This window comes from Pan troglodytes, chromosome 13 (assembly GCF_028858775.2).
Source record: "Pan troglodytes isolate AG18354 chromosome 13, NHGRI_mPanTro3-v2.0_pri, whole genome shotgun sequence".
Classification (NCBI taxonomy): Eukaryota; Metazoa; Chordata; class Mammalia; order Primates; family Hominidae; genus Pan; species Pan troglodytes.
Genome location: NC_072411.2, coordinates 49,835,248 through 49,862,879, shown reverse-complemented (window position 1 = coordinate 49,862,879; position 27,632 = coordinate 49,835,248). Strand labels below are relative to the sequence as shown.

General features: G+C 38.0%; 1 protein-coding gene and 1 pseudogene across 1 annotated transcript in view; one reads left to right on the top strand and one right to left on the bottom strand.

Annotated features, from left to right (window-relative positions):
• The first annotated feature begins 893 nt into the window (after positions 1-893).
• Positions 894-27,632, top strand: part of LOC134808083 (collagen alpha-1(III) chain-like) — a 432,853-nt gene continuing 406,114 nt past the window's right edge. Inside the window, exon 1 of the mRNA XM_063791807.1 lies at positions 894-1,379. Within this exon, the coding sequence (XP_063647877.1) occupies positions 946-1,379 (434 nt within the window). The 5' untranslated portion in view covers positions 894-945. The remainder of the gene's footprint in view (positions 1,380-27,632) is intronic.
• Positions 17,339-26,421, bottom strand: LOC134807960 (large ribosomal subunit protein uL24-like; annotated as a pseudogene).

The following is a 27,632-nucleotide window of genomic DNA, read 5'->3' as shown; positions in this document are numbered from 1 at the left end:
AGACCCTCACCATGAGTGTTATAGTTCTTAAAGGCTGCGCATCCGGAGTTTGTTCCTTCTGATGTTCGGATGTGTTCGGAGTTTCTTCCTTCTGGTGGGTTTGTGGTCTCGCTGGCTCAGGAGTGAAGCTGCAGACCTTAGTGGTGAGTATTACAGCTCAAAAAGGCAGTGTGGACCCAAAGAGTAAGCAGTAGCAAAATTTATTGCTAAGAGCAAAAAAACAAAGCTTCCACAGTGTGGAAAGGAACCCGCGGGTTACCACTGCTGGCTGGGGGGCAGCCTACTTTTATTGTCTTATCTGGTCCCACCCACATCCTGCTGATTGGTCCGTTTTACAGAGAGCCGATTGGTCTGTTTTACAGAGAGCTGAATGGTTCTTTTTGACAGGGTGCTGATTGGTGCATTTACAATCCCTGAGCTAGACACAAAAGTTCTCCACATGCCCACTAGATTAGCTAGATACAGAGTGCTGATTGGTGTATTTACAAACCCTGAGCTAGACACAGAGTGCTGATTGGTGCATTTACAAACCTTGAGCTAGATACAGAGTGCCAACTGGTGTATTCACAATCCCTTAGCTAGACAAAGATTCTCCAAGTCCCCACCAGATTAGCTAGATACAGAGTGCCAATTGGTGCATCCACAAACCTTGAGCTAGACACAGGGTGTTGATTGGTGTGGTCACAAACCTTGAGCTAGATACAGAGTGCTGATTGGTGTATAAGTTTCTCCAAGTCCCCAGTAGACTCAGGAGCCCAGCTGGCTTCACCCAGTTGATCCTGCACTGCGGCCGCAGGTGGAGCTGCCTGCCCGTCCAGCGCGGTGCGCCCGCACTCCTCAGCCCTTGGGCTGTGGATGGGACCGGGCGCCGTGGAGCAGGGGGCGGTGCTCCTCAGGGAGGCTCAGGCCGCGCAGGAGCCCACGGAAGCGGGGAGAGGCTCAGGCATGGCGGGCTGCAGGTCCCGAGCCCTACTCCACAGGGAGGCAGCTAAGGCCCGGCGAGAAATCGAGCCCAGCGCCAGGTGGGCCGGCACTGCTGGGGGACCTGGCGCACCCTCCGCGCTGCTGGCCCGGGTGCTAAGCCATTCACTGCCGGGGCCTGCGGGGCCGGCCGGCCGCTCCGAGTGCGGGCCCGCCAAGCCCACGCCCACCCGGAACTCTGGCTGGCCCGCAAGCGCCGCGCTTACCCCCGGTTCCTGCCCGTCCCTCTCCCTCCACACATCCCTGCAGGCTGAGGGAGCCGGCTCCGGCCTCGGCCATCCCAGGAAGGGGCTCCCACAGTGCAGCGGCGGGCTGAAGGGCTTCTCAAGCGCGACCAGAGTGGGCGCCGAGGCCGAGGAGGCGCCAAGAGCGAGCCCGCTGTCACCTCTCAGGATGAGGTGGGGGTCCAACTTCATACTTTTGCATGTGGTCTCAAAACTGTTGAAAAGACTGAGCTTTCCTTATTGAGTTGTCTTGGCAAGCTTGTTAAAATCAATTGAACATAGTGTAAGGGTTTATTTCTGGATTCCCAATAACTCTATGCCTATACTACACTATTTTTGTCACTGTAGCTTTGTAGTAAGTTTTCAAATCGCGAAGTGTGAGCCTCCAAGTAGGTTCCTGTTTTTTAAGATCATTTTGGCAATTTGGAGTCCTTTGCATTTTCTTGTGAGTTTTGTTATTGTTGTTGTTGTTGTTTTTGAGACAGTCTTGCTCTGTCCTCCAGGCTGGAGTGCAGTGGCATGATCTTGGCTAACTGCAGCCTCTGCCTTCCGGGTTCAAGCTGTTCTCCTGCCTCAGCCTCCCGAGTAGCTGGAATTAGAGGTGTGCACCACCACACCTGGCTAATTTTTGTTTTTAGTAGAGACAGGGTTTCACCAAATTGACCAGGCTAGTCTTGAATTCCTCACCTCAGGTGATCCACCTGCCTTGGCCTCCCAAAGTGCTGTTACAGACATGAGCCACCACACCCGGCCTCCTTGTGAGTTTTAAGATCAAGTTATTAATTTCTGCAGAAAAGCTAGCTGGGGTTTGGATAAAAATTATGTTCAATCTGTGAATCAATTTGGTAATACTGCCATTTTAACTTTTTTTTTTTTTTAAACAGAGTCTCACTCTGTTGCCCAGGCTGGAGTGCAGTGGCACCATCTCAGCTCACTGCAACCTCCGCCTCCTGGGTTCATGTGATTCTTGTGCCTCAGTCTCCCTAGTAGCTGGGATTGCAGGGGTGCACCACCACACCCAGCTAATTTTTGTATTTTTAGTAGAGACGGGGTTTCACCATGTTGGTCAGGCTGTTCTTGAACTCCTGACTTCAGGTGATCCACCCGCCTTGGCCTCCCAAAGTGCTGGGATTACAGGCATGAGCCACCGTGCCCAACCTCTTTCATTTCTTTAGACAATGTTTTGTAGTTTTTAGCACTGCACTTCTTTCATTAAATTTATTTCTAAGTATTTATTCTTTTTATGCTATTGTAAATAGAATTGTCTTTTTGAATTCATTTTTAGAAATTTCATTGCTAGTATATAAAAATACAATTGATTTTATTTATTAATCTTGTATCATGTAATTTTACATACACTAAATGTATGTATTAGTGCACATTCACATTCCTTAGGATATTCTATATAAATAATAATATCATGCCATTGGCAACTATGAATAGTTTTATTTCTTCCTTAGCAAAGTGAATGTCTTTTATTACTTCTTTTCTTCTCTAATTGCTGTGGCTAGAACTTTCAATACAATATTCAATAGAAGTGGCGAGAGAGGGCATCTTTGTCTCATTCCTGACCTTTGTGGGGAAGCATTTAGTCTTTCACCTTTATGAACGGTGGTAGCTGTACATTTTGTAGATACTCTAAATCAGCTTTAGGAAATCTGTGCCTAGCTGTTTGAATGTTTTTTAACAGAGGAGTGTTGTATCTTATCAAATGCTTTTTTATTGCATCTATTAAGATGGTCATGTGATTTTTGTTCTTTATTCTATTAATAGGATGTAACACATTGATTGATTTTTGAATGTTAAGCAAAACTTGCATTCCTGAGTTAAATCTTATTTTGTCATGGCGTATAATCATTTTTATATGTAACTGGACTTGCTTTCCTAATATTTTGTTGAGAACTTTTTGCATCTATATTTTTAAGGAATATTGGCCTGTGATTTTCTTTCCTTGTGATGTCTGGTTTGGTATCAGGTTCATACTGGCCTCATAGAATTACTTGAGAAGACTTCCTTTTTTTTTTTTTAACTTTTTCAAGAGCTTGTAGAGATTGGTATTTTTTTTCTAAACGTTTGGTAATTTTCACCAGTGAAGTCACATGGGCCCGAACTTCTCTTTTTGCAACGTATGTAATGATAAATTGAAGCTCCTTACTTTTTATAGGTCTATTCAGATTTTCTATTTCTCCTTGACTTAGTTTTAATAGTTTGTCTTTCTAGCAATTTGTCCATTTCATCTTGTTTATTTAATTTGTTGTCATACAGTGTTATAAACATTATAAATGTATTTTTATAATCTTTTATATTTCTGTAAGATTGTAGTAATGGTCCATTTTTCCTTTATGATTTTTGTAATTTGAGCCTTGTATTTCCAGTGTTTTTTGGTGGGGGGCAGAGAGGGTCAGTATAGCTAAAGGATTACCAATTGTGTTGATATTTTCAAAGAACCAACTTTTGGTTTTGTTTTTTCTCTGTTTTTTTGTTATCTATTTTATTTGTTCCCTCTGCTTATTTCTTAATTTTTTTCTGCTTGTTTCAGATTTAACTTGCTGTTCTTTTGCTATTTTCTTAACATGGAAGTTTAGATTACTAATTTGAGGTCTTTCTTCTTTTTAAATATAGATAATTATAGTTACACATTTCTCTCTGAGCACTGTTTTTACTTCATGGCTTACATTTTTGGTATATTTCTTTAATTGTTTCTATTAATTTAAATTTCACTGTATTATGTTTGGAGAACATACTTTGTATGATTTCAGTCTTTTAAAATGTATTGAGGCTTGTTTTATGGCGTAACACACAGTCTGTCTTGGAAAATTATTCCATGTTCAGTTGAGAAAAATGTGAATTCTGCTATTACTAGAGAGTGTTCTACAGAAGCCTGTTAGGTCTAGTTGGCTTATATTGTTCTAGGCTTCTATTTTCTTGTTAGTCTTCTCTTGTTTTCTTATATCCATTATTTAAAGTGAAATATTGACATTTCCAACTACTGTTTTTGAACTATTTCTTTATTCAATTCTATAACCTTTTACTTCATGTCTTTGGAGCTATGCTGCTAGGTGCATATATGTTTATAATTGTTTAGCCATCTTGATGGATTGGCCCAATTATTGTTATAAAATGTTCTCTTTGTCTCTAATAGTCATTTTTTTAAATCTTTGCTTCTATTTTTCTGATATTAATATAGCCAATCAAAGTCTCTTTTGAGTACTAAGTCTCTTTGGTTACAACCCCAGAGATTTTTACTGTTATTTTAATTTCAATCTCTTTGTTTTTTGAATCTAAAGTATATCTTTTAAAGACTTTAGATTCAATAGTGGGGTCATATTTTTAAGAATCTATTTTGCCAGTCTTTGTATTTTGATTCAAGTGATTAATCCATCCACATTTAATGTAATTACTGATAAGGTAGAATTTACACCTGGCCATTTTGCTATTTGTATTCTATATGTCTTATGTGTTTTTGTTTCTCAGTCACTGCCTGCTTTTGTATTACTTTCTAGTGTAACATTTTAATTCCTTTATTGTTTCTTCTATTATTTTGAGTTAATTTCATAGTGGTTGCCATGGAGATTGCATTTGATGTGTTAAAATGATCTGCGTTAGATTAATACTAAGTTAATTTTAAGAATGTACCAAAACTTTGCTCCACTATAGCTCCTTCCCTCCCCATTCTTTTGTGCTATTTGTGTTTATCATACCAATTATACTTTTATACATCAAAACCCATCAAAAGAGTTCTATAATCATTTTATACAGCTACCTTTTAAATCATTCAGGAGAAGAAAAGTGTTATGAACAAAATTACATTTCTATTCTTTGTTTTTTGGCAGTTTGACTATTCTTTATCTAGAGATACATCTCTTCATGTTGATTACATTTGGGTTTGTTGAGCTTCCTAGATCTATAGATTAAAGTTTTTCTTCAAATATGGGAAGTATTTGGCCATTGTTTCTTCAAATAATCTTTGTTTCTTTCTCTCTCTTCCTTCTGTGGTTTCCATTAGGCACATTTTGGTACTCTTGAGTGTGTTCCACAGGCTCTGTTCATTTTTCTTCATAAAAAATTCTATTTCTCAGAACTGACAACTTTAATTGTCCTTTCTTTAATTTTGCTGATTCTTCCTCTGCCAGCTCAAATCTGGTCTTGAACTCTTCTGTAAATTGTTCATGTTAGTTATTTCAGTTATTACAGATTTTTCAGTTTAGTTCTTACAAATTTTCTCTTTGATTCTTTTTTAACAAAGTAACTTCTATATATTTTTTCATATTCTCTATTTGATAAGATACCTTTCTTACACTTTCCTTTAATTCATTAGCCATATTTCCTTTAACTTTTTGAAAATATTTCTAGTGGCTGATTTAAATGTTTTACCTAGAAAGCTCAACACCTGGGATACTTCAGGGGCAGTTTCTATTAACTACTTTTTTCCCCACTGTGTATGGGACATACTTTCCTGTGTCTTTGTATGTCTTATATGTTTTTGTTTTTGAAAACTGGACTATTTATATAATATAATGTGGTAACGTCAGAAATCAGAATTCCTCCCTCCAGCATTTAATGTTGTTACTGTTTGTTGTTCTTTTTTGTTTGGTGACTTTCCTGGACTAATTCTGTAAAATTTGTACTTTTTGTTGCATGTAGCCCCTGAAGTCTCTGCTTGGTTAGCTTAGTGGTCAGCTAATGATTGGAGGAAGATTTTCTTAAGTGCCTTGAAATAATGTCTCCCAGATTTTGCCCAGAGGCTCTATGTGCGTTTGTGTTGGAACATGCCTTCAGTGTTCAGGTATCTTATAAGCCTGCCTTAGCCTTCACTTCCTACTTGCACAGAGCCTCAAATTGTGCTAGAGGTAAAAGAATAGGGCTTTGCCAGGTCTTTCTGGGGCATGCATGTGGCCTTCTACATTTCAAGGAATGTGTTGGAGTTTTTTAAAAATCCACTATGCACTCATTTTCCAGAATTTCCATTTAAAGTTTTTTGGCAAGCCTCTTATTTGGCTAAAATGCCTAGGCAGCTATAATGTCAAACAATTGTCACTGAATGCTTCTGAAAATTGTCTTGACGATAGAGCTCTCCTCGCTGAGTGAACTCTTGAGTCAGGTAAAAATGACAAGTTTTGTGAAAAGAGCTTTTCCAGGGAGCTGCCAGATAGATCGAATACTGACAATTCACTGAGGAGTATTTGGGAACCCCAAACCCTTCTTGCCATTTCGGTGACTGCTAGGGTGGTTTTTACAAAACATGATGCAAGTCTGCTGATTTTCAAAGCTACCCTGGATCTGGGTGGGAAGAGGACTATGGTAAAAAGTCAAGTTAAAATGCCACAAAACTCACTGTTTTTACCAAAATCCAGTTGTGTTTTTAATTAATGCTGCTCAGATTGGTGTAAATTTTTTGTTTCCAGACTTTTGAAAAAGTTAGTTTTGACCAGTTTTACTAGTGTTCTTTTGCTTTTGTAAAGGTAGACGTTTTCAGAGGTCCTTACTTTGTCGTTCTACAAGTGCTTCTATTTTGGTGTTTTCTTAAATTGAAATAGCCTATAGTAATAAAAAGAATGAACAACTGCTTCATGCAACAGCATAGATGAATCTCATAGAAATATGTTGAGCCAAAGAAGCCAGATACAAAAGAGTGTACACTATGATTTTATTTATGTGAACTTCTAAGATAGTTAAAATGAAAGTCACAACAGTAGTTATCTTTGAGGAGGAGGTATTAACATAAGAGAACATTCTAGGATGTTGGTAACGTTCTATATTTTGACCTGAATGATGGATGCACAGGTGTATTCATTTATTAAGATTATTTGAGCAATACACTTCGTGTACTTTGTTATATGAATGTATACTCTTGTAAAAACAACTTTAAAAACAAATAAAAGTAAATGATTAACCTTGAGGCCCTTCTTTAATTCTTGGATAAATTCCCTTGCGTAGTTTTGTGCAAGGAGAGAAAGGTTTTATACTCACAGTAGAGAGATTCATGCATGTGTCACTGAGAAATAGGAATGATTTATTTCTAACAGTATTACTACTATTAACAAAAACTTATATGCCTACAAGGCTTTATAGTTTTTAAACTTTCACATATATTATCTTACCATTTGTACAACTCTTGAAGTTGGATTTCAAATGTAGTAATTTCCAAATGTGGAGATTCAGATGTAGACAGTCATAAGATTTGTGAGGAGAGAGTCAGGATTGTCTTACTCTAGGATTATTATGCTTTTCTACCACACTGCCATGTCAGTTTCTTTAGAATATTACTAGTCACCAACTTACCAAAATTAGATAGGTATCCAAGGTTTCAGAATCTCTGTTAGGTCATTCATAAAGAACAATATTAATTCTTGATTCTACAGATAATCTTAGGATTTCAGGGATAGAAAGAATTTTGAACGTCATCTTTTAATGCTCTCTGTGAGACAGAAGAGTATTTGTCATCCAAATTAAACATATCTTTTTTTTTTATTTATGAGACAGCATTATACTCTGTTACTAGGCTGGAGTGCAAGTAGTGTGATAATAGCTTACTGCAACCTCAAACTCCTGGGCTCAAACAATCCTCCTGCCTCCACCTTTTGAGATGCTGGGACTACAGGTGCATGCCACTGCCCAGCTATTTTTTTTTTTTTTTTTTTGGTAGCGATGGAGTCCTGCTATGTTTCCCAGGCTGGTCTCAAACTTCTGGCCTCAAGCAATGCTCCCACCTCAGCCTCCTAAAGTGTTATGATTATAGGCGTGAGCCACCATGCCCAATCCCAACTTAAGCATGTCTTTTGATGAGATTTCTTAATGCTTATTCATTATAATCTTACATACTTTTTATGATAAGGAAGTCATTCCATGATAATAATAAGTATTTTTACAATTTGCTCTTTCCCTGCCTTCTATTCAAATGTAGTATGATTGATCACAATTCTATGATTCCTTTCTAGATATTTGAAGATTATTAGATTCTATTCTTACCTTAGTGATCTTTACTTCATTTAAGCTTTCCTTCTGTCATTTAGTAAACCTTGACATATTGGTTGAATTTCTCCCTTTCAGAAGAGATCCTTGCCTTGTCATTTCATCTGCATTAAAAGGCTTTCTCCTAAAAAAACAGTACCCTGATTAAGACCTGGTCAGTGATCAATGCAGAGGTTTCTGTTTGTTTGTTTGTTTGTTTCTGATACATCATGACAGTAGATAATATTCTGCCTTCTTATATAAATTTATAACATCTATTTCTTTTAAGTGATTTAATCTGCTTTTGCCCCTATTAAAGGTAATCAGATTTGTGAAGATGACTTAGAATTTAATCATGTTTTCTTAAGTAAAGGGCATTCCAACTAACTTTGCATCTTTGGCGAGTTTCATAGGCATATTCTCAAGATAAATTCTGAAATCACAAATGAGAATAATAAAGCAGGACCCACAAAGCTGCTGAGTATCTGTGGATAGATACAGATACTAGAAAGCCTTATTTTGTTTTTCAGGCAAATGAAGAACAGCATATAAGTGAGAAGGTGCTATTTATAAAGAGAATAAGGGGCTTGGGAAATTTATTTATGCTTTTGCAATTAGGTTCTAAATACTTGATGAAACACCACTCTCAAGTCCCAAACAGAAAGCAACTTCACCTGGGTTTTCTCTGACCTTCATCTTGAGAAAAAGCTTACCTTTCAACCATTTAAAGATTCAAGCCAGGAGGGATCTCTTTTCCAAATACCTCTCTACAGACTGATAGTCCTTTTCCTCTCTGGAGCACGCCTTTTCCATTACATTCATCAAAATATAGTACACACAATCTGATCAATCCCACAACTATATTACTATCTTCTTGGGCAATCTCAGGAACAAGCTATAGCTAGAAGAGGTGAGTTACTGCTGTATGTTGCTTCATTAGCTCGGTACAGCCTGAAAGCCATAAACCATCTCTCTTAAGCAATCTCAATTCTCTCTTTTGCTGCTCTCCCCTTGAATCCTAACCTGTGACATCACTTTCCTTTCTAGTTCACTCTACTTCCATTCTCAAGCAAGGGCAAATAAACCTTTCTTAAAAAAGCTATGTCTTGTAGATTCAGCGTCTTTTTATGCCTGGATGAGCTTCAGATTAAAACAGCAATCCTTGTAGCCATCTGAGTGTCCAGCCTATCCAGAGCCATTGGGAATGAAACCACAGATATCTCATGATCAGCCTTCTTTCCTTTATTTTGAGATCTCCTGAGCTCAGCCTTTAGTTACCAGCCCCTTCTGAGCATGTTCTTTTTTTTTTTTTCCCCTCGTGTTCTTGACTGTCTGGATTCAGAGTTCCTTTAAACCCTTATTTCCTCACAGCAACCTTGTGTAACCCCATACCATGTTCTCTCCTCCCTGTCTCTAAACATATACAATCAACATCAACAACTTGCCTGAGTGGCCCCCATTTTCTAGCATTCAGGGATCACTATCACTTTGCTGTTATCTCTGTACCTTCCCCATTATATTCTCAAATACAACAAAACAACAGGACATTTTACCTCAATTATATTTTAATCCCTGTCTCTGGATTTAAATACAATTTGGGGGGATGAGGCAAAGGGTAATTCAGAGGATATCTGATAAGATGCACCACAGCAAAAGAGAATGAGAATGTACTTTAATGCTTACCGATTTTAATATTTTGATATGGAATTTTTTTTTTTTTTTTTTTTTTTTTTTGAGACGGAGTCTTGCTCTGTCGCCCAGGCTGGAATGCAGTGGCTCGATCTCGGCTTACTGCAAGCTCCGCCTCCCGGGTTCACACCGTTCTCCTGCCTCAGCCTCCCGAGTAGCTGGGACTACAGGCACCTGCCACCACGCCCAGCTAATTTTTTTGTATTTTTAGTAGAGATGGGGTTTCACCATGTTAGCCAGGATGATCTCGATCTCCTGACCTTGTGATCTGCCTGCCTCGGCCTCCCAAAGTGCTGGGATTACACAAAAGTTGAGGGAGAGTATATTAAACCTTCAGGGATCTACCACTTAGCTACTTCAATTATTATTGTATGCATATGTTTTTATTTTTATTTCTGTTTTCGAGACAGGGTCTCATTCTGTTGCCCAGGCTGGAGTGCAGTGGCACCATCATGGCTCGCTGCAACCTCTGTCTTCCAGGTTCAACTGATTCCCCTGCCTCAGCCTCCTGAGCATCTGGGATTACAGGTGCATGCCACCATGCCCAGCTAATTTTTGTATTTTTAGTAGAGATGGGGTTTCACCATGTTGGCCAGGCTGGTCTTGAACTCCTGACCCGCCTTGGCCTCCCAAAGTGCTGGGATTACAAGCATGAGCCACCGAGCCCGGCCTGCTTATGTTTATTTTTTAAACATTTTTGGTCACCATATTGCATTAAAATTATTTTCCCCCAAGATCAATCTGCCCTTTATTCTATTTACAGTCCTGAAACCAAACTGAAGCACAAGGGGAAAAAACAGTGGTGAGGCAGAGGGGAGATAAAGAAAAATGAACTGAATATAAGTCTTTTAATTCCAGCAGTAGCTCTTTCATATTATTGTTACCACATACGCCAAGTTACAATGCAAAGTGTGATAAATTCCTCTTTGAAACAATTGCTAAAGGGAATTCTAGATTATTGGAGTTTACTTTTCTTTCATCAAACTAGTGTTGTCATAGTTATGCATTCTTCTATGAAACCTCTGGACAGAAGATTGGATCAGTTTCAATCTAGGCAGGTTGAGGTCTAAGGATATCTACTTATGATGAAGTATTAGCAGCTGCAGCAGCTGTGAGAAGAGGGAAGAAGCTTTCAAATAACTAAAATAGTGCAGTCTGGTTTACCCCACTTCTAGGTAGTTGAACAATTTGGCAAAGTTGCAGCTGAAGAGTAGTCAGTTATAGACATGCTTCTAGAGGAAATGAATCAAATGATAGTGCAAAGCTGTGATGAGTGTAGTTGCTTTCATATTCCGTTGATTTCCTGATGAAAGAATTGAAAACATATTGTTATACTTTTAGGGAGCTGAAATGGATGGTTTGTTAATTAATATCTTAGAGGAGAGAAAAATGACCTTCATAAGTTGGTAAGATGTTAGTCTGAAGCCAGAGTGTGAAATCAGAGGCGACACATACAAGGTGAGCCTTAAGCACAAAGAAACTCTCATGAATTCAGTTTGAGAAACAATCCTTTCCACTACACTTTTCATTTGACAAGCTTGTACTAAAACAATATTTCCACCTTGATGAGAAAACTTTAAAGTTCTTTAGACAAACTGAAATCATTTCCCACGTTAATGGCAAAATCAACAAAGATAGAGGAAATATCAGCTTTCAAAATAACATTAAAAAGGTTATGGCCAGGCGCGGTGGTTCACGCCTGTAATTCCAGTACTCTGAGAGGCCGAGGCAGGTGGATCACCTGAGGTCAGGAGTTCTAGACCAGCCTGGCCAACATGGCAAAACCCCGTCTATACTAAAAATACAAAAATTAGCCAGGTGTGGTTGTGGGTGCCTGTAATCCCAGCTACTTGGGAGGCTGAGGCAGGAGAATCGCTTGTACCTGGGAGGCGGAGGTTGCAGTGAGCTGAGATTGTGCCACTGCACTCCAGCCTGGGTGACAGAGCAAGACTCCTCAAACAAAACAGCAACAACAACAACAACAACAACAACAACAACAACAACAACAACAACAACGTTACAAGGAAGGTGAGGAGTGGGTTTTTAAAAAAATGTTTAAGAATAGTTGAAGAGACTGGGCGCAGTGGCTCACACCTGTAATCCCAGCACTTTGGGAGGCCGAGGTGGGTGGATCTCAAGGTCAAGAGATAGAGGAACCTGGGAGGCGGAGGTTGCAGTGAGCCAAGATCACGCCACTCTGTCTCAAAAAAAAAAAATAATAATAATAATAAAAATAATAGTAGTTGGAAAAAAGAGAAACTTAAAGGAGAAGACATTGTATTTGGTCATAATTCCCATTTTTTTAGGTAAAGCCACAAAAATAAATAAAAATGTATGTTACTTCTCTTTCCAAAGTGTAGCATTAATGGTGTACTTTTTAGTAGGAGTCTTCTGTCAATGAAGAAGGTAGTTTTAATTGACTTCCCACTCTCCCTAACAGCAAATGGTTTGTCTTGTGACTAAGTCTGTAATGGAACAGCTCCTCTTGGCAAGAACAGTCTACTCAAACCCCTTCTTTAAAATGTCATATATTCACATAGTTCAAACTTTAAAAAAAAGTTGAAAGGCACTGTGAAAAGTGTTGCTTTCACTTTGTATACTATTTCCACAACCCTCTTACACACACAACCATGATCACTGTTATTATTTTCTTAAATGTTCTTGCAAAGATTCTTTATGCATACACTGGAAAATATGAATATACAGTCTTATTCCTTCACTTTTTACAAAAAGCAGCATAAAATTACACTATTTTATACATTGCTTTTAATTTTGCATTTAGCAATACATCTTGATGCTCAATACTAGTGAGCTTCCTTATTCTTTTTTTTAAAAATACCACTGTGTAGTACTCCACTCTGTAAATGTACAATAACTTTTTAACCATTCTCCTACTGATGGGCACTTGAGTTATTTCAAATTGTTTCAAACATTTAAAACGTTTTAAATTTCAAACAATACTGGCATGGATACAGTTACATATTAGTCATTTCACATGTGGGCAAGTATAAGTATAAATTCCTTAGAAGTACACTTCTGCATCAATGGGTATATGCAATTTTGGCTTTAATAAATATTGCAAAATTTCCTTCCATCAGAGTTGTCTAATTTCAGCTGTCCCTAATGTATAAGAGGGTCTGTTTTCCTACGATCGAGCTCTTACACCATTACCATTCTGAAAAAAAAGGTATTCCAGTGTAGTTTCAGCATGTATTTATCTTATTTTAAGTGAACTTGATCATTTAATTATGTTTATATCTATTTATGTTTACAAGCCATTTGCATTCTCTTCTATGACTCGAATATACATATTTTTGCTGATTTTCTTATTATGTGGTTGGGCTCTTATTAGTTTCTAGTAACTCTTTATGAGTTAGATTAGTATTTGTCTATGATTTGAGTTTCTCAGTTTATCATTTGTCTTTTGACTTTGTTTATAGCTTTTTTATTAAATTTATTATTGTATTTTATGAATTCTGAATTTTAAGTCACAAATACAACTCGCATCTCCACTGCAATGTTAAAAAGAAATTCTGTGCTTTCTTCCAATATTTATATGCTCTCTGTATTTTATGTGTAGATCTTTGATTCATTTGAAATTTATACTGGTTTTATTGGAGTATGCCTCCTCTCAGCATCCATTAAAATCCTTCCTGCCAGATATTGTAATTGTATATCTAGAAAATTCAAGAGACTTGACAGAAAAACTCTTTAGCAAAGTACTGGGGCACACAATTGATATACAGAAATCAAACAACAAACAGTATGATTATATAATGGAAGAAAGTACCCATCTAAATAGGAAAAAAGACATCTCTTCCCTCAGATAGTCTATTATCATTTATTAAAATGTTCATCTTTTCCCTACTGATCTGAAATGCTGTCTCTATCATATATTGAATTGAAGTATGCTTTTGTAATTATTTCTGGACTTTCTGTAATGTTCTGTTGGTCAGTTTGTGTACTGATGAACCAACACCACACTGTTTTAAGTATTTAGGTTTTTATAATATGTTTTAATATCAGATAGTGCTAATTCCCTCTCTGCTGCTTTTTCTCAGAGTTTTCCTGATTTATTTTGGTAAATTATTTTTCTTTGTAAACTCTATGATGTTTGCCAGTTTCACAAAAACCCACTGTCAATATTTTTCTTATGGGGCTCATGTTGAAATGATAAATTAGCTGATAAAGAATTGATATTTTTTGGATGTTAACTCCACTGATGAGGTACATCTTCACTTTGTTCAAAATTTCTTGTATTTCTCTCAAAAGTCCCTTACACTTTTGTGTATTTTATTTTGCTTTTCTATGTAAGTGGGTCCTTTCTTCCATTACACATTTATACTGTTTATTGTTTGACTTCTGTGTATTAATTTTGTGCCTTAATACTTTGCTAAACAGTTTTTTAGTCAAGTCTATTGAGTTTTCTAGGTGTATGATTGTAATACCTGCAGGAAGAATCCTGATGAATGCCACGAGGGAGAAGAAATTGTGCTTTGCAAAGTTTAATGAATGGAGGTTTCTTCTGACAAATCCCAGAAATGGCAAATATGGTTATATTATGGACTCTTTGGTACCCTAGACCAGACCAGGTGATGACAGGTGTTCAAAAGGTATAGAATTATTTTAGGAGGGATACACCTGAATGAGGATTGTATTAAAACAGGAATACTGCATTATTATCTTAACATCAGCTGTCATTCTTGCCATCACATTTCATATATATACATATATATGTATATATACGTATATATGTGTATATATGTATATATGTATATATGTGTATATATGTGCATATATGTATATATATGTGTATATATATATGTGTGTGTATATATATATATATATATATAGCGCCCTCTCTTTATTTAAAAAAATTAATGAATACAAAGCTACCTATTTGTTACTACTCTGTTATTACCAAACATTTAAAAAATATCTCTGGGCTATCTATGTAAAGCTCATTGGATTTTAACTTTAGTACAGTATGGTAAAAGAAATTCAGCCAGGCATGGTGGCCCACGCCTGTAATCCCAGCACTTTGGGAGGCTGAGGTGGGTAGATCACCTGATGTCAGGAGTTCAAGACCTGCCTGGCCAACATGGCAAAACCTCGTCTCTACTAAAAAATACGAAAAATTAGTGGCTGGGAGCGGCGGCTCACACCTGTAATCCCAGCACTTTGGGAGACTGAGGCAGGCAGATCATAAGGTCAGGAGATCGAGACCATCCTGGCTAACACGGTGAAACCCCGTCTCTACTAAAAAAATACAAAAAAAAAAAAAAATTAGCCAGGCGTGGTGGCGGGTGCCTGTAGTCCCAGCTACTCGGGAGGCTGAGACAGTAGAATGGCGTGAACCCGGGAGGCAGAGCTTGCAGTGAGCCAGGATCGCACCACTGCACTCCAGCCTGGGTGACAGAGTGAGACTCTGTCTCAAAAAAAAAAAAAAAGAAAAAAGAAATACAGTTGTAGGCAATCAACTATCCATCAATCTTGCAGTACGATTGTGTTTAACTAGCTTGAATGAGTTGCTTTGTGTTTGTGATGGGCACATCAAATCCTCCTTGCCAAAAGTTTCTAAACCTGCCTCACCTAACAGTAATCTACTTTGTTGATCTTCAGGGCATGGTGTCTCATCTGTTTAGTTTGGCCTTTTATTTGACTTTCATTGACTTTGCGGCCAAGCCTGTTTTCTTTGTTTGATACGTTAGCTCAAATATGTAGGTGAACTCAACCACTTAATTATGGGCATGTAATTTTTAAAAATGGCACATATTGGATTTGATGAGATAATCTAATTTTTCCTAGTTGGTAGAGAAATAAATGTTTGACTTAAATAATATCTTGCTATCTTTTGAAGTTGTCCAACTGTCTTTTGCTATGAGACACAGGTTTCTGTTTGCTGAATTTCTGCCAGTTTTTTTTTTCTATATATACAGTTCTCTACCTTAAATTAGATGGGGACAACGTGTCTTCTTTAAGTGCTTCCTAGAATATTACTACCTTTAAATGCTAGTTTCTGAAGAGCTGCAGCTGTCACCCAAGTTTTAGTACTGAGCTAGCCATTATAATGTGAAATTTAGTATGTTGAAGAATATTTTCATTTGTGGTACATCTCAAGCCATGTTTCTAATTGTTAGAGAAAACATAAGCATGGATATTGGACAGTTGTGTCAGTTAATATAAAATATGTACAATAGAGAAATGAATTTGTGAATATGTAGATTTATACTATTGGTACTAAAATTCTGACTTTGCTCTAGTAAATTCAAATTTATTGCCTTGTTTCAGCTATGGTTTTAATATTTTATCTGTCTTCTACAAAATTCTCTAAAGAAAGCCAAGATATAAAATGCTTTTAAAATCCCAGATTTTTATATAAATTTTAGTTTTCTTTGAGACAAATTCTGAAGCAAAACCAGTGAAACTTCAGATCAGATAACATGAAGAATCGAAATCTTAAGGCACTTATTATTGTCTTTATTATCTGAGAGATACTGGCAATTGTGAGGCTTCTGTTGGCTCCAAATAGAAATTACTTATATAAATGTTCCTGTAGAATTTCTGCTTATGGACTAGAGACCTTAGGGGAAGGTAGAAAAGGGTGTTGTCTTATTTTATGGGCCTTCTTGTTTGCCAACATACTTGAAGTTTCAATATTCAAAAGTCATTCATATAATCTCTTCTTTTATTGATGTGGTTTAAAAAAATTTCAGGTACCTACTTGCAAATGTTTCCCAAGAACATTTCCTTATATCTAGGGTGTGCCATTACTTTTGCCCTCTTTCTTTTTCCTTTTTGGATTATTTTTAAAACATAGTTGTTTTCAAAGGTAATGCATCTTTCAAAGGAAAGACTTCCAGAAGAACAGAGGTAGAGCCATGCTCAGGTTTCTTCACATGGTCAGCAGCAGGGCAAAGGAATGCCCTTTCTACTGTTTTATAATTGACAAAGACAGGAGAACTCTTGCATAAAGAAGGCCCTAATTGTATTCCTGGATGTCTTTGATTATGTCTTTCTTCTGGTGCAAATTGATATCAAATCACTAAGAACTTAAAACCATCCTCTACCTTTTGAGTGGTGGGAATGTGGGGTAGCAGGTGTACCACAGGAATAGGGCTAAGATTTTTTAAAAAATATTTTAGCAGTTTTTAATAAAAATTGTATATAAGATTATTTCCCCTCCCTCCCTCCCTCCCTCCTTCCTTCCTTCCTTCCTTCCTTCCTTCCTTCCTTCCTTCCTTCCTCCCTTCCTCCCTTCCTCCCTCCCTCCCTCCCTCCCTCTCTCCCTCCCTCCCTCTCTCCCTCCCTCCCTTCCTCCCTTCCTCCCTTCCTCCCTTCCTTCCTTCCTTCCTTCCTTCCTTTACTTTCTTTCTTGTCAGGGTTCATTTTGTTGCTCAGGCTGGATTGCTGTGATGTGATCATGGCTCACTGTGACCTGGAACTCCTGGGCTCAAGCAATCCTACTGCCTCGGCCTCCCAAAGTGCTGTGATTACAAGCGTGAGCCACTGCACCGGGCCTTCTCCATCTTCTGAATTGTTTCTTCCTTGAATTTGTCCTTTCCCTTTTGTACTTAGTGAGATTTGCCTTTCGGTTCAAGGATCTTTTTGCACTCTTTGTCCAGTTTTAGCTTAGTGACAACCATCCTGCTGGGGTGAATTCCCACAGGGACAGTTGTGCTATTAGCCTTCTCCCGCTGCATCCGTTCAATGTAGATCATATATTTCTTCCTCTAAACCTGGACTATTTTGCCAATTTGCTGGCCTTTGTAGTGTCCTTGGACAACCTGTACTTTATTATCCTTTTGGATGAACACGGATTGAACGTTTCTTTTCTGTCTTAGTTCTTTGGAAAGTGGGGAAGACATAATCTTCTTGTGAATGTGGGAAGGTGCATTGAAATGACTTTTCCAGTTCTTGGTCTGCTCACATATCACAAAGGGATTGGTTTTTGTTTTGGCTGCTGCTGCTTCAGTGATGGCCACAAAAGAGAAGAGAAGATGGAGTTTTCAGAGCATTTTCTCTAGCCAGAATCTCCTGGTCTGCTTGACTGTACAGGTGTTCCATTCCAGTCTGCACTCAGTCTATTGCCTGGCCTATTGAGTTTTTTTTTTTCTTCTGAAAGTTTGTGTTTGTAATTTTCACACACTTGGAATCCTAGTTAGGCATTTAGCTGTACTCTTTTACACAAAGATTTGATGACATCTCTTTGTTTGTTTGTTTTTTGTTTTGTTTTGTGTTTTGAGACTGAGTCTCGCTCTGCCACCCAGGCTGGAGTACAGCGGCACAATCTCAGCTCACTGCAACCTCTGCCTCCTGGGTTCAAGCGATTCTCCTGCCTCAGTCTCCTGAGTAGCTGGGATTATAGGAATGTACCAGCACGTGAGGCTAATTTTTCTATTTTTAGTAGAGACGGGGTTTCACCATGTTGGCCAGGCTGGTCTCGAACTTCTGACCTCAAGTGATCCACACGCCTCAGCCTCCTGAAGTGCTGGATTACAGGCGTGAGTCACCACACTCAGCCCCACCCCATTTTTTTTATTGTTGTTTTGGTGGTTTTTTTTGTCGTTGTTCAAAGAGACGTGTTGAAAGAATGGACTCTGGAGTCAGATAAGTCAGACTTTGAGCTTATTACGCATGTGTTGACTTTTTCCACTTCTAAAATTAGTTATGTAACATCTCATCATAAGTTGTTTATAATAAGACCAATCACACAGGACCTGCTATGAAAATTCCATACTTGTAAAGTGCTACCTAGAGCCTGACACGTGGTTGGCACTCTATATGTATGAGTTTCTTTTAAATTTATTTGGGATATTTGAATGCCTATTTATTTTTGTGAAAGGGTTTATGTTTAAAAAATTTTAAAAATATACTTTCGTTCATGCGTCAAATATTGTTGTGCTCTTCTTTATGCCAGGTACAGGTTTAAGAGCTGAAAATATGTAGTAAATAAAACTTAGAATAGGCCAGGCACAGTGGCTTATGCCTGTAATCCCAGCACTTTGGAAGATTGAGGCAGGAGAATCACTTGAATCCAGGAGTTCAAGACTAGCCTGGGGAGTACAGTAAGACCCCATCTGCACAAAAAAACATTTATTTAAAAATTAGCCAGGTGTGGTGACTCATGTCTGTGGTCCCAGCTACTCAGGAGACTGAGGCAGGCGACTTGAGCCCGGGAGGTTAAGGTGCAGTGAGCCATGGTCAAGCCACTGCACTCCAGCCTGGGTGAAAGGGAGACCCTGTCTCAAAACAAACAAACAAACAAACCCAAAAAACAAAATGAAAAAACTGAGACTATTTAAGAAATATTACTTTTATATAAGAATTTATATTCTTCTGGGGAAGACAAACAATGAACAATATAAATATGTGAAATATATAATATATCAAATGATGATAACAATTGTAGGAGAACAAGTTGTGCCAGGAACAGGTAACATTTGAGCAGAGACTTGAAGGAGCGGAGGGAGTGAACCATTTGAATACCTGATGGAAGAGATAATGGCAAGTACATTATCCTGAAGCAAAGAGGCAGGTGTGTCTGGGGTAGAGTAGGAGATGCAGCCAGAAAGATAGCAGAGGCCACGTCATGTGGCACCCTGGAGGCGGTGTAAGGACTTTGGGTGTTACTCTGAATGGAGGGGATTGAGCAGAGGAATGACAAGATCTGACTATGATTTAACCAGAAAGCAGTCTGACTCCTCTGTTGAGAAGATACTGCTAGAAGGACCAGGACAGAGGCAGGGAAGATCAATGAGGAGGTTACTGTAGTAATCCATATAAGTGATGGTGGTGACTTGAATCAGAGTTGTGGGTAGCAGAGGAAGCAGTCAGGAGGGGTTGTAATCTGGATATATTTTGCATAAAGGGGCTGAAGGATTTTTGTAGGGTGTGAGAAAAAGGCAAATAAAATTTTGAATGACTCTAAAGATTTTAGCTTAAGAAACTGGAGTGGTTGGTAAATGAAAGATTAAGACTGGGACATTGACATGTTTGGAAATGAGAACGGGGGACAGATCAGAAGTGTTCATTTAGATAAGTTTGAGATTAAAATGCTTATTAGACCAAGAAGAGAAAATGTTCATTAGGGTTTTAAGCCATGTAGGCAGACTGTGGATACCAGAAGATGAGTATATGTAGACAAGAGACTAAGTCCTGGGACCCACTAGCACTAGCATTAGGATGAAGAAAAGCTGGAGATGAGGAAGAACTATCTGACTTGCCAATGTATTGCTCATAATAAAATGTAATTTGGGGAATACATTTTGAGGAAATCTATCTTTCACCTCACTTCCCAATTCAAACTTTTAGAGAGTGAGACGTTTGCTTCCTTGAAATAACAAATACTGCATATCTATTGGTTAAGAAGCTTAGAACTCCAGAAAACTTCACAAAACTTCAGGAGATTTCTATGGAAAGTAGACCAAAAAATTATCTACATACCAGAGACACTAAAGTCTCTAAAAAAAAACCCCAAGCCTTGAACAAGGATTAGTAAATTTAGAAATGGCTTACAAATACATCTAAAGTAGAAAAGTGGGATAATGAACATTGAGAGGTGATGGCCAGTGTTTTCAGTGAGCAGAGCCACGTAAGTCATTTAGAAATGGCTTATGTTGGCCAGGCTGGTCTCAAACTCCTGACCTCAAGTGATCTGCCCACCTTGGCCTCCCGAAGTGCTGGGATTACAGGCTTGAGCCACCGTGTCTGGCCCTCCAGCTCTTATATAAGAAAGAAATCAATGACTATTTATTTGAGCCATTGTTGTTTTCACCTTCACTACAGAGGCCAGACTTGAATCCCATGGCCCTTCTAATAGAGGCCAGTGTGCTAAAGTACAGCAGCAGTTGTTCTCTATTATCTGTTGATAGAGAAAATACATAATAACAATAAGGTATTATAAATGCAAGAAGGTTTTAAGTAAATTTTTATTTAATTAATCACAGCTACATACACTTGAAAAATAATAGTGCTTACACAGATGAGATGTATTGCTTGTTCACTCTACTGATGTGTGAACTGGTATGTGGATTTAAGAACTCTTTGCCAAACCCCTTCTCTAAACTACTTTTTGAAGTCCATGGACTCAGGACTTAGAGTTAAAAATGAGGTTAAGCAGTATGGGAGCCAGCTCTGAAAGTCTTATGCAAATAAAACCTGAAATGCCAGTTCAACCATGAAGCTGTTGACTTCAATTAGGTAAGTGAGGAGAGCAAAGGCCCAGAGAGTCCACTATCTGTAGTGGACATTGTGGTCATTTCCCCAACAGCACTTTGCTACTTTCCTGCTGCTTAACAGCCATTCCATTTGGGTTAGTGTACTGGGTTGGATAGTTTCTCCTCTCAAATTCTTATTCACTCAGAACCTGTGAATGTGACCTTGTTTGGAAATAGGGTCTTTGAAGATGTGATCAAGTTAAGATGAAGTCATGCTGGATTAGAGTGGGCCCTAATTGAATCACAAGAAGAGGGAAATTTAGGCAGAGACACAGAATAAAGGCACCATGTAAAGACAGAGGCAGAGATTGGAATTGTTATGTATCGAGCCAAGGAACACCAAGGATTACTGTCAACAACCAGAAGCTAGAAGAGATGAGGAGGGATTCTTCCCTGAGCTTTCACAGGGAGCATGGCCCAGCCAATACCTAGATTTTGGACTTCAAGGGCTATAGAATAATGAGAGTAAATGTCTATTGTTTTAAGCTACTCAGTGTGTGGTACTTTGTTACGGCAGCTCTATGGAACCAATACAGTGTGATTGATCCTGCCCTCAGCTGAAGGCTTGTATGACTGTGAACACGTCTAACAACCAGTACACGATCCACCCAAACAGAAGAGGTGTCTGCTACATTGCTGGAACAGGGTCCAAATGAATGCTTGCTTTGCAGGTATTAACTTTTTAACCGCTGGGTAATAGAGAAGTCAGGGGCATTCAAGGCTGGGATGCTGGTACAGTGAACACTTTAGCGGAGGGAGAGGGGAACTTAGAATATTGGCTACTTATCCTCCGGTATAGAAGGATTTCAATATTTTGTATACCTATGGGGTTATATCAGTGTGTGCCAGGTACATGCTGAAGTTGGTTCCTACCAATATATCTTTCCTTCTTGCCACTACAAATGACTCAAGAATTACCCAAATTGGGCCTATCAGAATGAAGCTCAGACTTTGATGTTTTTTTTGGCTAAAGGAGAACATGCCTTCTTTTGGGAGATATAAATGAGAAATAACATGACCCCGGTTGCTGCTAGCTAAAGCTTTGCAACCTGGAAAGAAAGTAGCTTAAGGGCAGACCCAAAAATCAAAGAATGAAAGAACTGAGAGAGTGGCAGCCAAATGGAACTGGAACTGATCATTTGCACCTAAGTCTTCCATCTTCTGGACTATTACTTATATGAGCCCATAAATTCTCTTTATTATTTATGCAAATTTGAGTTGGATTTCCTGTTGTTTATAACTAGAAGTATCCTAACTAATACAGTCCTTGTGATTTTCTTGGTAGATATTTATTGCGTCCTTCTCTTTGAAACATTTTATTTTGATGTCTGCTACTGTGATTATTTTAAAATTACCTTTTACCTTTGTGTTCTATTAATAAATACGTGAGATACCAGCCATGCATTAAGCAAATAGGACTTTGCTGAAAGACTACAATAAGCCAACTGTATACTAAATCCTTAGACTGCAACTCAAAAGCAAACACACACACACACACACACACACACACACCCCTGCAATTTCCCCCACTGAACTCCCTGCCATGTATAATAAAAGCTAGTTTGCATTATAGATGCAATAGATGGGCAGAATGGTACAAATGAATGGAAGGGGATCTGTAATCTACGGGGATAATAGAAAAATAAAGGAAGGTATTAATTTAAAGAAATGTGGTTTTGTGAGTGAAATTTTCTTCTATAACAACTTCAAAAATAAATTAAATGGTAGTGCAAAGGCCAATTTAAATACAGAGGCTAGCAAAGGAATGGAGATGGAGAGAGATGAATAGAGGTGGCCAGGGGAAAATCATGAAGTTTAAACTCTTTTTTCTGTATCTCAGCCTTCAAAATAAATCTTTCTTTTGCAGTTCTGGGGGCCATTTCAAAAACAGGGTTAAGGAAGGGCAGAGACAAAGTACCAGTGTTCTCTGTGCCTCACTAAAAATGAAAAATTTGAGTTGACTCAACTGATTTAAGTTATCTTGAACTACTGTTCATGCATTTGCATACTGAATTTGCAGCTTCTGCTTTGTACTCCTAATGGCAGCTGCTGTCTATACATTGTTAACAATAAATATTTAAAAATGTAATTCCAGATTTAGCCAGCATTCCATGTACTTTCAACTGATTTTGAAATTAGTATATTGCTTTCAATAATAAGGAAAAATGATTTTAGAAAGAAAACTGTAAAAATGATAAACTATCTTTTCCCAGTATGCAATTCATATTAAATTGATGGTGTCTGAAGAATACCAAACTGAGATTTGATCAATACATGCAGTACCACACATTTCTTATTTTAGTTGCTAATTAGTATTCAGGTGTGCAGTGGAATACATAAAATTAAATGCTAATGCTGCTTCATTTGTGATTTAACATGTACAAGTTACTATATGCTACATTACCCTGTCTATGCACATGTATAATAGTTGTTTTTTTCTTTGCAATCATAATATCTTCATGTAGTTATTTTATTCAATCTTCTAAGGCCATGATATGAATAAATCTTTTTGGTTTAAAAAATCATTACCTTCTGTAGTTTACAAATGAAAAAAAATATCTGAGAGTCATTTTTAAAAGGCTTCAATTGAGGACTTAGTTTAATTGACCCAACAGCAAGGAAATTTTAGTTTTTCTCTCTACTTTGTTTCACTTAATTTGTGATTAACAGCTACATAAAATTGTGAGCCACCTAATGGAAGTAGTTTTATAAATATTGCATGCCATTTTATGTTCTTCACTCTGTACTTCCCTTATAAAGTATTTTTATGTTAAAAATTTTCAGAGTTAATGTGTGAGGAAGTAACTAGCTACTTTAGTTAGTTAGATTTCTCTTCCCTGAAGAAAATTACTATAATGGTTACTTTTGCTAAAATGCAATTACTGTCACTGTAACAATCAATCATATTTTTATATAAGAAACTTTAACAACTTTTGAATGCATTAAGAAAAGTAAATGAAAAAGACTCTGTGAAATAAGACTAGACACCCAAACCACCCCCTGCGACCCAACATTTGACAAGAAAAAAAATCTTAGCTACCTCTTTTGCAATACATTTTATTGCCTTATCTAAGATCACTGTGAAAGTTAAACTGTAGTAGTAAGCATGTTTCTCAGAGCATCATTGAAAAATGCTGTGTATATTCAACAACTATTAGCTATTATTGTTTCTGGTGCACACAGTTTAATCCCAGCCCAACGGAATCTGTAGTCCTCCAGTTTCACAAATTAAACCAAAAGACACCATTTGAAAAGGTTTAACATTTGTTATACCCCTATAGATGAAAACATCTCTACATGAAAAATAGAGCTTAGGAAATATGAACTGTATTAGCTCTCAGCTTTAATAAAGGGATCACCAGAAATTATTTGTCTCAAAATATTGTGCAGTCACATACCTTACAGACAGTATCTCCCCCCCAAAAGCATCTATAATAAATATACTAATTATGAAGACAGAATATTAAATATATTATGAGATTACTGCTACTCAAAGCACTCTATTTCTCATAAAGTATTAGGAATATGGAAATAGATGACTTGATCCATACTGTTATTTAATAACATGTGTATTGACATGATGAATACTTTCATAAGTGACATTAATCAAAATATATCAAAGAATAATATATTATGATTAAAATACATTATTTTATGAGCTGTTGCCCCGAACACAAAATTAATGCCTAGTAGCACAGGCAAACATAGCTCTGTTCTCTCTTCTAATTCATTGCTGCCCCAATCTCTACCCCTATGTCTGTTTCTTCTCATTTTCCCTAGTATATTTAATGGTAACTGTATCCAACTAATTTCTCCTAAACTAGACGCATGAGAAATATTTTCATTCCTTCTTCTTCCTTAGCTCTTTCATTCAATCCATTACTTAATTTCCATTCTAATTGGAGAAGTCTCTGTAGGCTTCCATTGTCTTCCTTTAGGCCCCTTGTCTACAACCTTCTGTAAGCCTTCTCTACAACCTATAAGGTCTCAGTGTTACCAGTCTCTCTCATTTGTCACAACCCTTTTCCTTGCTTCCAGAGTTATCTTTCCAAACTCCTTGGCATGACATACTGTTCTCATCCCATTCTGTCTGATCTCACCCCTATCAGCTTCTTGGGCACTCCTACCCACTGTCCCCTGTCCTACCAGTGACCTAGTTAGTCCAAAGAGCTCTATAGTAGTGGATGCTGCTTTTTCTTCCTGGAATACCCTTTTCTAGGCTTCTGATTAGAAAATTGCTATTTTTTCCATAAATCTCATCTAACAAGCCTTCTCTGACACCCTCAGGAAAATGAGATGTTTTTTCTTCTGTGCTGTAATAGTTGTTTGGACATAAGTGGCTTATAGCACTTTCTGTGTTTCTTGAATTTTCCTCCACCACTCTGTGAGCTTATCCAGGGCAAGGACTTGTATTACTCTTTTTAGTATTCCTAGTTCTTAGCTCAGTGTATGACATAAGATAGCCCCTCCATACAGAGTGAAGGAAGGAGTGAATGATAAATCCTTTAGTACTTTTAGTTGTGAAATGGTTTCAGTACTTTATTACTTCTGGATTCACATTCTGTCTGGAAAAAAAATCATTAAGAAAAATAGTCATTTAAAGTCATGCTGTAAAAATTAGTTTTTACCAATTTACCTAAAAGTAAAATCCATTACAATTAGAGGCCATTCTTCACTGTTAGAAGCCTCTCCATTCACATAAACACACACACGTATAAGATTATGAGAAAATTCATATAAAAATATGAGTTGTGAATGACCAATGTGTAACAGCTGTATGCATGATTATTTGTTAATAAAAAAATCCCAAACAAAAGCAAACCACTACAAGATATCACTTGGACATTAGATTTCTTTTATTTCCCTCAATGCTAAAGCTGGCTATAAAGAGTTCATCTGGTGGCAATTTTTTGAATGTATTTTAAATTGGTATAGTAGTAGACGGAGCTATCTATAGAAAATTGCATTTGGTTCTATTGCCAGTGTGTGTTTCTCTCCTTATATTCCATCTGTTATCAGAAAACTAATAAAGGTGCTTCTTTATGCCACTGCCGTGCTTTCTAGAAAAGGGAAAATAACAACGTAAGTGTCAACATCCTCCCTCTCTCAATTAAAGGAGGCCTTACAATTATTTCCCTTAAAGTACATTTGAATCAGATACCAGTCATTTTAATTTCACCAGAACCCTCATGTTCTTTAAGGAGCTGCTCTTCCCTCATGCCGGGGGTTTTGGTGGAAACGTCAGTCTCAGTGAAGGGCCAGCTTGTGGCTGTAGCAATGGGCAGAAGACCCAAGCCTGTCTGATCATGGTATCTCTTCCTTCTGCCTACAGTGTTTGATGCAAGTGGTGGGCGCATGACCGAGACAGGACAACTTAGAGTCCTTTTGTGAGGAATGTCAGTGTGTGCATGTGTTGGAAGAGAAATGGCTTATTTATTTTTTGCATTTCAAGATGTAAAGATGCACACTTGGGAATACGGGCGCTTAGGTTTTCCTCCATGTGAAGAGAGTCCATTTGACATAGGAAAATGTGAACCTTACACACACTGATAAGCAGAGGCTAGCATAGTTGGGATACTGCCTAACCCTAATGATACAATTTGTACTCCTGAACTGAGGCTATGCCTGAAGCAAGAGTCATCCTTGAATTTCCAGGCATTTCGGCCAATAAATTTTCTCCTCTTTGCTTAAGCAAGTTTGAGTTGGAGTTATATCACTTGTAGCCAAAATAGTATACATCAGAGAGGAATTATGCTGAGAAAAAACAAGTGTTAAGAATCCTTAAGTGGCCTGATGTGGTGGTTCACGCCTGTAATCCCAGCACTTTGGGAGGCCGAGGCGGGCGGATCATGAGGTCAGGAGTTCAAGACCATCCTGGCCAACATGGTGAAACCCCGTCTCTACTAAAAATACAAAAATTAGCTGGGCATGGTGGCACGTGCCTGTAATACCAGCTACTCGGGAGGCTGAGGCAGGAGAATTGCTTGAACTGGGGCCCAGGAGGCGAAAGTTGCAGCAAGCTGAGATCACACCACTGCACTCTAGCCTGGGCTACAGAGCAAGACTCTGTCTGAAAAAAAAAAAAAAAAAAAAGATTCCTTAAGCATGACATTTAATGTTAAATGAAAAGTACTCATAATCTGTCACCAACCCCTAAAAGGAATAACTCCCAGATGTGACAATAAAGAGAAGCAGGGGAAAAGCTTCTCGACACGAACTCTCTGATCTCTCTCAGTATTTCCCATACTACAGCACTTGAAAATTCTAGTGAATCATTTTACTTAATATATTCCTCTTTCAAATACTACAATACTACTTTTAATGGATTCATAGTAAGAGTTCTAACAGAGTATGCTGGCTTTGGACCATGTCAATTTCCTCAAATTCCCTTCCTATGTGGTTTCAGGTTAGGGTTGGCCATGATAATTATTTGGGCAGGGTTTGGAAGTAGAGGGGAGACATTTTTAGGTTTTGAAGATTGCTGTCAGGCAGGTGCAGTTGCAGTTTGTGTGCGGTGTCACAGATTTGCTGCTGGCAAGGGGCAGCTGCTGGGCCCACAGCTGCTACA